The sequence below is a fragment of the Pristiophorus japonicus genome, chromosome 6, assembly GCF_044704955.1.
Source record: "Pristiophorus japonicus isolate sPriJap1 chromosome 6, sPriJap1.hap1, whole genome shotgun sequence".
Lineage (NCBI taxonomy): Eukaryota > Metazoa > Chordata > Chondrichthyes > Pristiophoridae > Pristiophorus > Pristiophorus japonicus.
In genome coordinates this window covers 253,440,373-253,454,387 of record NC_091982.1, presented here as the reverse complement: position 1 = coordinate 253,454,387, position 14,015 = coordinate 253,440,373, and the positions used below count along the sequence as shown (strand labels likewise).

At 47.7% G+C, this 14,015-nt stretch overlaps 1 protein-coding gene across 1 annotated transcript in view; it reads right to left on the bottom strand.

The window, feature by feature from the left end:
- Positions 1-14,015, bottom strand: part of LOC139266299 (mannan-binding lectin serine protease 1-like) — a 172,264-nt gene that overhangs the window by 130,348 nt on the left and 27,901 nt on the right. The window contains exons 4-6 of the mRNA XM_070884122.1: positions 11,070-11,247; positions 5,818-5,949; positions 2,365-2,561 (exon numbers count right to left, since the gene is read on the bottom strand). Of these exons, the coding sequence (XP_070740223.1) occupies positions 2,365-2,561; positions 5,818-5,949; positions 11,070-11,247 (507 nt within the window). The remainder of the gene's footprint in view (positions 1-2,364; positions 2,562-5,817; positions 5,950-11,069; positions 11,248-14,015) is intronic.

Here is a 14,015-nt window from a genome sequence, read left to right as displayed (position 1 = left end):
CTGTGCTCCAGGATCCAGCAATGAGGCCCTGACTGTGGCATGTCTGAGCGGCCCAGAAACACCCACCACAACGGGCAGACAATGTATATTTGCAGGTTAAATACACAGAAGCCAAAACACACCGTGAGATAGTTGAGAGCACAAATTTTAAAACAACCAACTTAAAATGAGTCCAAAGGGAGTTAAAAGCTCTTTCGAGAACCAAGCTCCTTCCAAACTCCAGCCAGCAGCACAGTGAGGGTTGTCTGTCTGATCGACAGGCCAATGGGGAGTTGATGATGAGGAATACGTGTTGTTCAGAGGTTGGGATCACCACACGACCTCTGACCTATGGGTATTCTTCAATGTTCTGACAATTTGTTTAAATAAACAGAGAACTTCGATCATGTCCCTTTCTGTTAACTGCGGTTACTTTTTCCCCTTCCTCGGTCATGTTAACTTTATAATCTCCTTCACTACATTGGTTAATCTCCCAGCGAGGACCTTGGCTCTGACACCCCATGAAGCGACTGCCACCCAGCTCAGTTGCTGGGACTGTTGCTTCTCAATTAGGGCTTCACGGTCTAAAGGCAACCGCCAAGACTGCAGCACGTAATCTCAGCTAACATTGCAGTGCAGTACTGAGGGAGTGCCGCACTGTCGGAGGGGCAGTACTGAGGGAGTGCCGCACTGTCGGAGGGGCAGTACTGAGGGAGTGCCGCACTGTCGGAGGGGCAGTACTGAGGGAGCGCCGCACTGTCGGAGGGGCAGTACTGAGGGAGCGCCGCACTGTCGGAGGGGCAATACTGAGGGAGCGGCGCACTGTCGGAGGGGGAGGGTGGGGGGAGAGATGAGGAGAGAGCGAGCGCGCGCGGGAGGGAGGGGGGGGGATGGAGCGCGAGGGAGGGGGAAGAGAGGAGGGGGGAGGGGGAAAGAGAGGAGGGGGAAGAGAGAAGGGGGATGGAGCGCGGGGGGGGTTTGGGGGGAAAGAGAGGAGGGTGGAGGGGGAGGGGGCAAGAGAGGAGGGGCAGGATGGAGCACGCGGGGGAAGAGAGGAGGGGGGATGGAGCGCGCGAGGGTGGAAGGGGAAGTGAGGTGGGGGGATGGAGCGCGTGGTTTGGGGGGGGGGGGGAAGAGAGAAGGGGCGGGATGGAGCGTGCAGAGAGGAGGGAAAGTGGGAGCGGGGGATGGGTGAGAAAGGACGAGAAAGAAAGAGAGAGATAGAGAAAGGAGAGAGAGAGAGATAGAGAAAGAAGAGAGAAAAAGAAAGAGAAAGGGAGAAGAACTCTCTTCTCGCTGTTCAGCTGAGAACATAAGAATTAGGAACAGCATAGGCCACACGGCTCTTCAAACCTGCTCCGCCATTCAATAAGCTCTTGGCTGATCTTCGACCTTCATTCCACTTGCCTGCACTATTCCCATATCCCTTCATTCCCTTAATATCCAAGGGCTTGCATTGATGGTACGAGGGAAATCTCGGGCCAGGGATACGTTGATGGCACAGCAATGCGAGGAATAACTGTTTACACTCAGTGCTGCACTAGTGTGTCAAAGGAACCGGAATCTTTATTAATCAAAGGGCTTTCTTCAGGTCACAGATGACGTCTTTTTCACGCATGTGACACGGTCAGGGCACAGACTGTGCTGCTCCTCATGTGACATGTTTATGTACTTGTAGAAGTTCTTACTCGGTTTTTATATTTCTTGCTAGTTTACTCTCAATCTATTTTGTCCCTTTCTTTTTTTTTTTTAAAAACACCCCTTGCTGGTTTCTAAAAAATTTCCAATCTTCATGCCTACCACTCTTCTTCACATATATGCCTTTTCTTTCAATTTGATACCATCCTTAACTTCCTTAGTTAGCCATGGATGGTTCATCTTTCTCAGTGTCTTTCTTTCTCACTGGAATATATCTTTGCTGAGTTATGAAATATCTCTTTAAATTTCTGCCACTGTGTTACCTTTTAATTTATTTTCAGTCCACTTTTTCCAACTCTGTCGTCATAGCTTAGTAATTGCCTTTATTTAATTGCCTTTATTTAAATTTAAGACATTAGTTCCAGACCCAAGTTCCTCACCCTCAAACTGAATGTGAAATTCTATCATGTTATGATCACTCTTCCCTAGAGGATCCTTTACTATGAGATCATTAATTTATCCTGTCTCACTACACATTACCAGAGCAGGAATAGCCTGTTCCCATGTTGGTTCCACAACGTATTGTCCTAAGAAACCATCCCGAATATACTATGAACTTGTCCTCAAGTCTGTCTTTGCTAATTTGATTTGTCCAATCTATAAGAAGATGAGTAAAACCGCTCATGATTATTGCACAAACCACGCTGCTCCACACGTGCCATGTTCAGGACACACCGCACTGCTCACCTTCAGATAGTCATATGGACAGGGGACATCAGGGTGATCTTCCAAATCAAAGATATCAGCAAACTCCAAAGTGATGACAAAACCTTCCTCGAGTTCGATGCGGTACAGGCAGTCAGAGCTCTTTGGGTACGGATTGGAATAGTCTGGACTGCTGACCATTCCGGACTTTTCAGTGAACACGTTGTCACTACACTCAACTTGTGGGAAATGGAAACAAGCAGTCAGTGTCTGAAAGGTATTCCAATAACCGGTCTCCACAAGAGAAGACCACCATCAAACTACCGGACGTTCCCACCCCATCACAGGGACAGAAATACAAACAGCAGCTCAACATTGGCAAACAATGAGCATCATTTCAAAGTTTGCAGAAGGCACATAACTTGGAAATGTAGTAAACAGTGAGGAGGATAGCAACAGACTTCAGGACTACATATTGATTGGGCTAACCAAACTGGTAGCAATGCAGTGGAGGAGGATTTCCTGGAGTGTATTAGGGATGGTTTTCTAGACCAATATGTCGAGGAGGGCTGGCCATCCTAGACTGGGTGATGTGTAATGAGAAAGGAGTGTAATGTTGTGCAATGCCCCTTGGGGAAAAGTGACCATAATATGGTAGAATTCTTTATTAAGATGGAGAGTGAAACAATTAATTCAGAAACTAGGGTCCTGAGCTTAAGGAAAGGTAACTACGATGGTTTGAGGCGTGAATTGGCTAGAATAGACTGGCAAATGATACTTAAAGGGCTGACGGTGGATAGGAAATGGCAAACATTTAAAGATCACATGGATGAACTTCAGCAATTGTACATCCCTGTCTGGAGTAAAAATAAAACGGGGAAGGTGGCTCAACCGTGGCTAACAAGGGAAATTAAGGATAGTGTTAAATCCAAGGAAGAGGCATATAAATTGGCCAAAAAAGCAGCAAACCTGAGGACTGGGAGAAATTTAGAATTCAGCAGAGGAGGACAAAGAGTTTAATTAAGAGGGGGAAAATAGAGTACGAGAGGAAGCTTGCCGGGAACATAAAAACTGACTGCAAAAGCTTCTATAGATATGTGAAGAGAAAAAGATTAGTGAAGACAAACGTAGGTCCCTTGCAGTCGGATTTAGGTGAATTTATAATGGGGAACCAAGAAATGGCAGACCAACTGAACAAATACTTTGGTTCTGTCTTCACGAAGGAAGACACAAATAACCTTCCGGAAATAGGAGAAACTGAAGGACATACTTATTAGTCAGGAAATTGTGTTAGGGAAATTGATGGGATTGAAGGCCGATAAATCCCCACGGCCTGATAGTCTGCATCCCAGAGTACTTAAGGAAGTGGCCCTAGAAATAATGGATGCATTGGTGATCATTTTCCAACAGTCTATCGCCTCTGGATTAGTTCCTATGGACTGAAGGGTAGCTAATGTAACACCACTTTTTAAAAAGGGAGGGAGAGAGAAAACGGGTAATTATAGACCGGTTAGCCTGACATCAGTAGTGGGGAAAATGTTGGAATCAATTATTAAGGATGAAAAAGCAGCATATTTGGAAAGTGGTGGCAGGATCGGACCAAGTCAGCATGGATTTATGAAAGGGAAATCATGCTTGACAAATCTTCTGGAATTTTTTGAGGATGTAACTAGTAGAGTGGACAAGGGAGAACCAGTGAATGTGGTGTATTTGGACTTTCAAAAGGCTTTTGACAAGATCCCACACAAGAGATTGGTGTGCAAAATCAAAGCACATGGTATTGGGGGTAATGTACTGACGTGGACAGAGAACTGGTTGGCAGTCAGGAAGCAGAGAGTCGGAATAAACGGGTCCTTTTCAGAATGGCAGGCAGTGACTCGCGGAGTGCCGCAGGGCTCAGTGCTGGGACCCCAGCTCTTTACTATATACATTAATGATTTAGATGAAGGAATTGAGTGTAGTATCTCCAAGTTTGCAGATTACACTAAACTGGGTGGCAGTGAGAGCTGTGAGGAGGACGCTAAGAGGCTGCAAGGTGATTTGGACAGGTTAGGTGAGTGGGCAAATGCATGGCAGATGCAGTATAATGTGGATAAATGTGAGGTTATCCACTTTGAAGGCAAAAACACAAAGGCAGAATATTATCTGAATGGTGGTAGATTAGGAAAAGGGGAGGTGCAACGAGACCTGGGTGTCATGGTTCATCAGCCACTGAAAGTTGGGATGCAGGTATAGCAGGCGGTGAAGGAGGCAAATGGTATGTTGGCCTTCATAGGTAGGGGATTTGAGTATAGGAGCAGGGAGGTCTTACTGCAGTTGTACAGGGCCTTGGTGAGGCCTCACCTGGAATATTGTGTTCAATTTTGGTTTCCTAATCTGAGGAAGGACGTTCTTGCTATTGAGGGAGTGCAGCGAAGGTTCACCAGACTGGTTCCCAGGATGGCTGGTCTGACATATGAGGAGAGACTGGATCAACTGGGCCTTTATACACTGGAGTTTAGAAGGATGAGAGGGGATCTCATAGAAACATATAAGATTCTGACGGGACTGGACAGGTTAGATGCAGGAAGAATGTTCCCGATGTTGGGGAAGTCCAGAATCAGGGGACACAGTCTTAGGATAAGGGGTAGGCCATTTAGGACTGAGATGAGGAGAAACTTCTTCACTCAGTTGTTAACCTGTGGAATTCCCTGCCGCAGAGAGTTGTTGATGCCAGTTCATTGGATATATTCAAGAGGGAGTTAGATATGGCCCTTACAGCTAAAGGGATCAAGGGGTATGGAGAGAAAAGGGATCAAGGGGCATGGAGAGAAAGCAGAAAAGGGATACTGAGGGAATGATTAGCCATGATCTTATTGAATGGTGGTGCAGGCTCGATGGGCCGAACGGCCTACCCCTGCACCTATTTTCTATGTTTCTAGGAGGACAGAGACTGGTGGGATGGGCAGACACGTGGCAGATTAAATTTAATGCAGTGAACTGTGAAGTGATACATTTTGGTAGGAAGAATGAGGCGAGGCAATATAAACTAAAGGGTACAATTTTAAAAAGGGTGCAGGAAAAGCGACCTGGGGGTATACGTGCACAAATCATTGAAGGTGGTGGGGCAGGTTGAGAAAGTGGTTAAAAAGGCTTATGGGATCCTTGACTTTATAAATACAGGCATAGAGTACAAAAGAAAGTTACGCACCCTTATAAAACACTAGTTGGTCCACAAATGGAGAATTGTGTCCTGAAAGGGCGGTGGAAGCAGATTCAATAGTAACTTTCAAAGAGAATTGGATAAATACCTGAATATTTCAATGTCGGAGGGCAGGAAACATTTGCAGGGCTGTGGGGAAGGAACGGGGCAGTGGGACTAACGGGATCGCTCTTTCACAGAGCCAGCACAGGCACAAGATAGGCCAAATGCCTCCTATGATAGTGCCCACATGACTATAAATACACAGGTCAGTGTGGATGTGCAGACCCTTCTGAGTGCCAGTGTGGCGATACCTTTACAGGTCCGATTATCTGAATGGAGGATGTAGCTAAATCTGCAGGAACAGTAAAATCCACCGATGTAATTGTGACAGAAATGGTCGCAGACCAACGCTTCATCCAACTTCTCCACACACTCATCGATATCTACAAAAGAAAAGATAGAAAATAATTAGCATCTAATAACAGTTATACTGACTGCCCAAACTCCACTGAGCGCCCAAACTCCACCGACTATTTATATTCTTGGCATATTCCATCTCAATCTCAACTCCCCTGTCCTCTGAATTCTGCATCACTCTGTCTTCCCCCTCAGTATCACCTCTTCGACTGTCACCACCTCCCATGGCATCCCCCACCGCTCCGTCACACACCAGGCCCTTGTCCCCATAAAAGCCATAATTGTCTCCAATCCTGGTCACTCCAAGGGACGCAGAGCCTAGAGAACCTGCTGCACATTAGGGTTAATCTGCCTCTGCTCCGTCTGCCACAACATTAAACTTCCCAGACCTTGCTCTCCTCATTCAACAACCGTCCACTCTTCACCTTGGTTTCCTTTCTCCAATACCATCTACCTCTCTAAACCGCCGCTCTCCCCTGCCCCTTTCATAAGAACATAAGAAACAGGAGCAGGAGTAGGCCATTTGGCCCCTCGAGCCTGCTCCGCCATTTAATAAGATCATAGCTGATCTGATCATGGACTCAGCTCCACTTCCCTGCCCGCTCCCCATAACCCTTTACTCCCTTATCGCTCAAAAATCTGTCTATCTCCACCTTAAATATATTCAATGATCCAGCCTCCATAGCACTCTGGAGAGAATTCCATAGATTTACAATGCTCAGAAAAGAAATTTCTCGTCATCTCAATTTGAAATGGGCGGCCCCTTATTCTAAGACTATGTCCCCTGGTTTTAGTTTCCCCAATGTGGAAATATCCTCTCTGCATCCACTTTGTCGAGCCCACTCATTATCCTGGTAGTTGAGAAGACATACGGAATACTTGTATTCCATGCCTCGGCTAATAAAAGCAATAGCAAGGAGGTTATGCTTGAACTGTATAAAACACTGGTTAGGCCACAGCTGGAATACTGTGTGCAGTTCTGGTCACCATATTACAGGAAAGATGTGATTACACTAGAGAGGATACAGAGGAGATTTACGAGGCTGTTGCCGGGAGTGGATAATTTTGGCTATGAGGAAGCCATGAAGGGGAAATCATGTTTAACTAATTTACTGGAATTCTTTGAGGATATAACGAGCATGGTGGATAGAGGTGTGTTGTAGGCATTAGGCACCTGCTGAATATATCTAAACTCATATAAGTTTAAAGTGGCCACATATAAAATGGCTGCCCAAGCATGATGGGAACCCCGTTAGTCAAGTAATGAACTGGGGCTGACCGAGCAATGACCCTGTGAGGCCCACTATCAGGAATGCCTTGGATACAAGATAATTATAACGAACCATTATAGTACACTGGTATAATCATGACTTCACACAGCCGAACCCTGAGGAACAGAGATAAGGGGAGAACCTGCCTCACATAACGAGGTCATTAATCAGCCCGAGCTGACAAAAACCGAACATACAGTCCCTGAGGTATCAGGGGAATTCTATTGGGTTAAATAAACCTATATGTAATCTATAATCGTTATGATTGGATTGTGTCCAGCCAAAGTGGGCTGAGTAACTGTAAAGAACTATTGTAAAACATATAAATATCGATGAGTTTCTTTGTTCATCAGAGAGAAGTGGCTGGATCTAGTCCTGAGGCTTCCTCCCCGCATGCGAAAATAAAAGGCCGCATTGGCGTTGGAACCGACTCTGAGTGTTGAGCGATTCTTCGGAGAAAACATTCACACTAACAAGGTGTACCGATGGATGTGGTGTATTTAGATTTCCAAAAGGCATTCGATAAGGTGCCACACAAAAGATTACTGCAGAAGATAGAGGTACGCGGAGTCAGAGGAAATGTATTAGCATGGATAGAGAATTGGCTGGCGAACAGAAAGCAGAGAGTCGGGATAAATGGGTCCTTTTCAGGTTGGAAATCGGTGGTTAGTGTTTTGCCACAGGGATCGGTGCTGGGACCACAACTGTTTACAATATACATAGATGACCTGGAGGAGGGGACAGAGTGTAGTGTAACAAAATTTTCAGATGACACTAAGATTAGTGGGAAAGCGGGTTGTGTAGAGGACACAGAGAGGCTGCAAAGGGGTTTGGATAGGTTAAGTGAATGGGCTAAGGTTTGGCAGATGGAGTACAATGTCGGAAAGTGTGAGGTCATCCACCTTGGGGGGGAAAAAACAAAACAGTAAAAGGGAATATTATTTGAATGGGGAGAGATTGCAACATGCTGAGGTGCAGAGGGACCTGGGGGTCCTTGTGCATGAATCCCAAAAAGTTAGTTTGCAGGTGCAGCAGGTAATCAGGAAGGCGAATGGAATGTTGGCCTTCATTGCGAGAAGGATGGAGTACAAAAGCAGGGAGGTCCTTCTGCAACTGTACAGGGTATTGGTAAGGCTGCACCTGGAGTACTGCGTGCAGTTTTGGTCACCTTACTTAAGGAAGGATGTACTGGCTTTGGAGGGGGTACAGAGATGATTCACTAGGCTGATTCCAGAGATGAGGGGGTTACCTTATGATGATAGATTGAGTAGACTGGGTTTTTACTCGTTGGAGTTCAGAAGGATGAGGGGGGTGATCTTATAGAAACATTTAAAATCATGAAAGGGATAGACAAGATAGAGGCAGAGAGGTTGTTTCCACTGGTCGGGGAGACTAGAACTAGGGGACACAGCCTCAAAATACGGGGGAGCCAATTTAAAACCGAGTTGAGAAGGAATTTCTTCTCCCAGAGGGTTGTGAATCTGTGGAATTCTCTGCCCAAGGAAGCAGTTGAGGCTAGCTCATTGAATGTATTCAAGTCACAGATAGATAGATTTTTAACCAATAAGGGAATTAAGGGTTACGGGGAGAGGGCGGGTAAGTGGAGCTGAGTCCACGGCCAGATCAGCCATGATCTTATTGAATGGCAGAGCAGACTCGAGGGGCTAGGTGGCCTACTCCTGTTCCTAATTCTTATGTTCGTATGAAAGATCGGATAGGCTGGGTTTGTTTTCTTTGGAACAGAAGAGGCTGAGGGGAGATCTGATTAAGGTGCCTGGATAGAGTGGATAGGACGGACCTATTTCCCTTAACAGAGGGGTCAACAAGCAGGGGGCATAGATTTAAAGTAATTGGTAGAGGGGATTGGAGGGGAAATGTTTTCACCCAGAGGGGAGTGGGGGGTCTGGAACTCACTGCATGCAAGGGTGGTAGAGGCAGAAACCCTCACATTTAAAAAGTACTTGGATGTGCACTTGAAGTGCCGTAACCTACAGGGCTACGGACCCAGAGCTGGAAAGTGGGATTAGGCTGGATAGCTCTTTGTCGGCCGGCGTGGACACGATGGGCCGAAAGGCCTCCTTCCGTGCTGTAAATTTCTATGAGTCTATGATTTAGAACTTTTGTATCCTTTTTGTCTCCGATAACTCCGTGCTGTCTTTCGGAATGGAAGCTGGTGGTTATGTTACTAATAATCCGTTGGTCTAGTCTAATGACCCAGGAGACCCCAGTTCAAATCCCACTATGGCTGCTGTAGAATTTAAATTCAGTTAATTAAATCTGGAATAAAAAGCTACTGTTAGTAATGGTGACCATGGAACTACCGGATTGTCGTAAAAACCCATCTGGTTCACTAATGTCCTTTAGGGAAGAAATTCTGCCGTCCTTACCCGATCTGGCCTATGTATGACTCCAGACCCACAGCAATGTGGTTTTTTCTTAACATCCCGGCTGTCGTGAAGGCTTGTGCTCCAGAACTAGCCACGCCTCTAGTCAAGCTGTTCCAGTACAGCTACAAAACTGGCATCTACCAGACAATGTGGAAAACTGCCCAGGTATGACCTGTCCACAAAAAGCAGGACAAATCCAATCCGACCAATTACCGCCCCATCCGTCTATTCTCAATCATTAGCAAAGTGATGATAGCACTGTCGACGACACCTTCCAAGTGGCACTTACTCACCGATACTCAGTTTGTGTTCCACCAGGACTCTACAGCGCCAGACCTTGTTAAAGCCTTGGTCCAAACATGGACAAAAGAATTGAATTCCAGAGGTGAGGAGAGAGTGATTGCCCTTGACATCAAGGCAGCATCATACTAACACAAAGGAAGATGGTTGTGGTTGTTGGAGGCTAGTCATCTCAGCCTCAGATCATCGCTGCAGGAGTTCCTCAGGCCAGTGTCCTAGGCCCAATCATCTTCAGCTGCTTCATCAATGACCTTCCATCATAAGGTGAAATGTGGGGATGTTCGCTGATGATTGCAGTGTTCAGTTCCATTCAAGTGCCAGGCAATGACTATCTACAAGCGGAAGTCTAACCACCAATCCTTGACATTCAACAGCATTACCATCATCGAATCCCCCACTATCAACATGCTGGAGGTCACCATTGACCAGAAACTGAACTGAGCCAGCCACATAAATACTGTGGCAACAAGAGCGAGTGTCTCAGCTCCTGACTCCCCAAAGCCTTTCCACCATCTACAAGGCACAAGTTAATGATGGAATACTCTCCACTTGCCGAGATGAGTGAAGCTCCAACAACACTCAAGAAGCTCGACACCATCCAGGACAAAGCAGCCCGCTTGATTGGCACCCCATCCCCCACCTTCAACATTCACTCCCTCCACCACCGGCGCACCGTGGCGGCAGTGTGTACCATCTACAAGATGCACTACAGCAACTCACCAAGGCTTCTTCAGCAGCACCTCCCAAACCCGCGACCTCTACCACCTAGAAGACAAGGGCAGCAGGGGCATGGGAACACCATCACCTCCAATTCCCCACCCCTCCAAGTTACATACCATCCTGATTTGGAAATATATCGCCATTCCTTCATCGTCGCTGGGTCAAAATCCTGGAACTCCCTCCCTAACAGCACTGTGGGAGCACCTTCACCACACGGACTGCAGCAGATCAAGAATGCGGCTCACCACCATCTTCTCAAGGACGATGAGGGATGGGCAATAAATGCTGGCCTTGCCAGCGATGCCCACATCCCAGGAATGAATGAACAAAAAGTTACTGCCTTGGCTCTGCTTTTTACAGGGGCATTCTGCCCCCAACACACAGTTTGAGTGGGTCGGACTGAGCCTTGAAATGGAGAAGGTTCATTCCCGGTTCTGAACGCGGATAAACAGACTGCGAGCAACTTACCGACGGCGGAATAATGAGCTTCAAATCCAGTGAATCGCTCCTCATTAGAAAAGTCGGTCTTGAAGGTGACGGTCATGGTATTCCCAGAAGACAGGACGAACTCTCTTCCTGGAATTTTCTCCGTGTCCGTACTCTCTCTGCCGCAAAACGTCTCCTGCACGTCGTCATCAGATATGACCTGAAACCCAAAGGCAGATTTTACCCTCATAGCCATAACGTTATAAACCTGCGAAATGGAAAGATCCATTGCACGCCAAGACTCTGACCCCCAATTGGCTCATTCACCTAAAAACCTATTGAACACCCTCAGTGTTCCCGACCCAATCTGTCCCCACAATCCCACCCCCCCTACCTGAATGAAATATCTTCTGTTCTTCCCTCCTTGGAGTTTGAATTGACACTGGCTGATTCCAGAGCCCGGAATCATGTCAAACACTGCAAGGTAACAGTTTTCCAAGAGCTGTACCAGAGGGAGAGAGATCGCAACACGCGAGCACGGTTACCACCTCGACAGATCCATGCGTTCTGTAAGGAATGTGCGATCAGGTGAGGCTGATTTTGGCCACATCGCAAACATCACTTTCACAATGATCCATATTTCTGTCCCTTCTCGCTGTTGTTTCGTTCAAACGGTGGCACCCTCCCTCACTCAGAGCTGATCCATGGTTCAGGAGGAGTTAGAAAGGTTCCTCACATCCTACCACAAACTACAGCAACTCCCCTCCGCTCAGTACAAGGGGCGGGGGAGGGGAAGAATCAGTGAGGGTTCCTGCTCCTAATCACCATCCAGTGCTCCCAGCCAGAGGAAGACAAAGAAAGACTTGCATTCCGATCGCCCTTTCACAACCCCAGCACCTCCCAAAGCGTGTTACAGCCAATAAAGTACTTTTGAAGTGTAGTCGCTGTTGTAGGAAGTTCAGCAGCCAATTTATGCACAGCAAGCTCCCACAACCAGCAATGTGATAATGACCAGATAATCTGTTCTAGTGATGTTGGTTGAGGGATAGATATTGACCAGGAGACTGGGGAGAACTCCCCTGCTCTTTTTCGAATAGTGCCATGGGATCGTTCATGTCCACCTGAGAGCGCCTCAGTTTAATGCCTCATCTGAAAGACAGCACCTCCGACAGTGCAGCATTCCTTCAGTACTGCCTGTCCGACAGTGCAGCACTCCCTCAGTACTGCCCCTCTGACAGTGCAGCACTCCCTCAGTACTGCCCCTCCGACAGTGCAGCACTCCCTCAGTACTGCCCCTCCGACAGTGCAGCACTCCCTCAGTACCCGCAGAGTGTTATTGGAGCCACATGTGTTTATTTTCCATTCCTGCACAGTGCAGCCAAGTTTGTGTTATTGTTATTAAATCGAGATGTCCCTGTGACATCACGGTCTCTCTTGCCTGGGTTATTTCCCACACTCGGGAGTTTTGCAGTGCTTCATCTCTCTGTCTGCACTTTGAGCTGCTCCTGTCCATTAGTTTCGATTGGCTTTATCCTTGTTCCCATAACTTGGGCTGATTCCTGCTTATAACCAGTCGATTTGATTTTCCTGCCCGACTCCCTTCGTGTTAAATTGGTTTCATTTTGTACTTTAAGCTTCTCTATTTGCTCTTTGTTTCCTTGCTCCCAGTTTAAACAGATTGTGGCCAGGGTGGGGGGTGAGGAAAGATCAGGAAAATGCAGTGTGGCCTGGGGGGATGGGGCGGGGGGAGATCTGGAAAGAAATCGCTCCATGTTCTGCTCTGAACCCTGTTTCCAGATCTCCCAACTCCTGCCACAGGAATTCGAGCCTTTCTTTTCCCACAGCGGTGGCTCCCACACGAATCCCAATGTCTCACAGCTTCCAGAATCTTCCCTGGTCTTTCTGAAGTGTCCCTAATTCCTGCACCCGGGATTGATTAGGGTCAAAGCCATGGTCCACAGGGCAGGCAACACTGGGGCTGGGCAAGTGGGGGGGGGGGGGGCATGGGGGGTGTTCAGGGTCAGGGGGAGGGGCCGGGATGATGGCCCATGGGGGGCAGGTTTGGGGTTTGAAATGTCGGGCGGTGAGTGTGATCAGGGAACCCTGTGCCCCGGGACCCAGAGATCGGACGGTGAATGTGTGACCGAGCTGTGATCAGCATCAGCCGCTGGGAGATGAGCCCCATCGATGGCCCAGTCCTCCCTCCCGCTCAGTTTATCTGTGAGACTTTTCGTTGAGTGTTCCCAGATGTTGAGCAGAGTTGAGTTCCACAAGTTCACAGTAACATATACAAAGGGATCTGGAGTTGGTAATATTTACTGAAGCTGAATACGAGGGCAGACTTTGCCAATTATTCACTTTCATTTAGAACTTTCTTGTAAATTCATTCTGGCCGTGGGGCCTCCTGAGAGGGGTCAACAGGGGTCAAAGTGTCTGCGACTCAGCTCAGCGATCCGTGCGCTTTATATCAGGGACCAACTATTTGTACTGCACTTGTTTTGACAGACAGCTGTCTGTCAAGCCCCGCCCCCACTCCCGGCCAAATCATTCCCTCCACATGGTGCCAAGAAGCAGGACCCAAGGCTCCGACTCTTCCTTCCCCCCACCCCAGCCTGGGGCCGAGGGTCTTGGTGGAGGGTGGGAGAAAGGAGGTAGGGAGAAGAGAGGCGCTGGGGGTGGGGGCGGGAGAAGAGAGAGCAAGAGATCCAGAAGTCATGACACTGTCACTATTCACTTCATACCCAATAAACCTGGTAACAATCCGTACACAATGCCTGCCCCATCTATGGTGGGGGCGGGGGGGGGGGGGGGTGTGGGTGGGAAGGATGCACTTGGACTGGGTAAGGCACTTTGGCTGGCCCATGCTGTCTTCTGGGACTATCTGATTCCCTGAAGTGACAGAGGATAAAGTGGATCAAGTTACAATTTGAAAAGTCAGTGGAACCTTGGGATGGGCGGTTCCATTTACACATTCCTGAGAAACTTCAG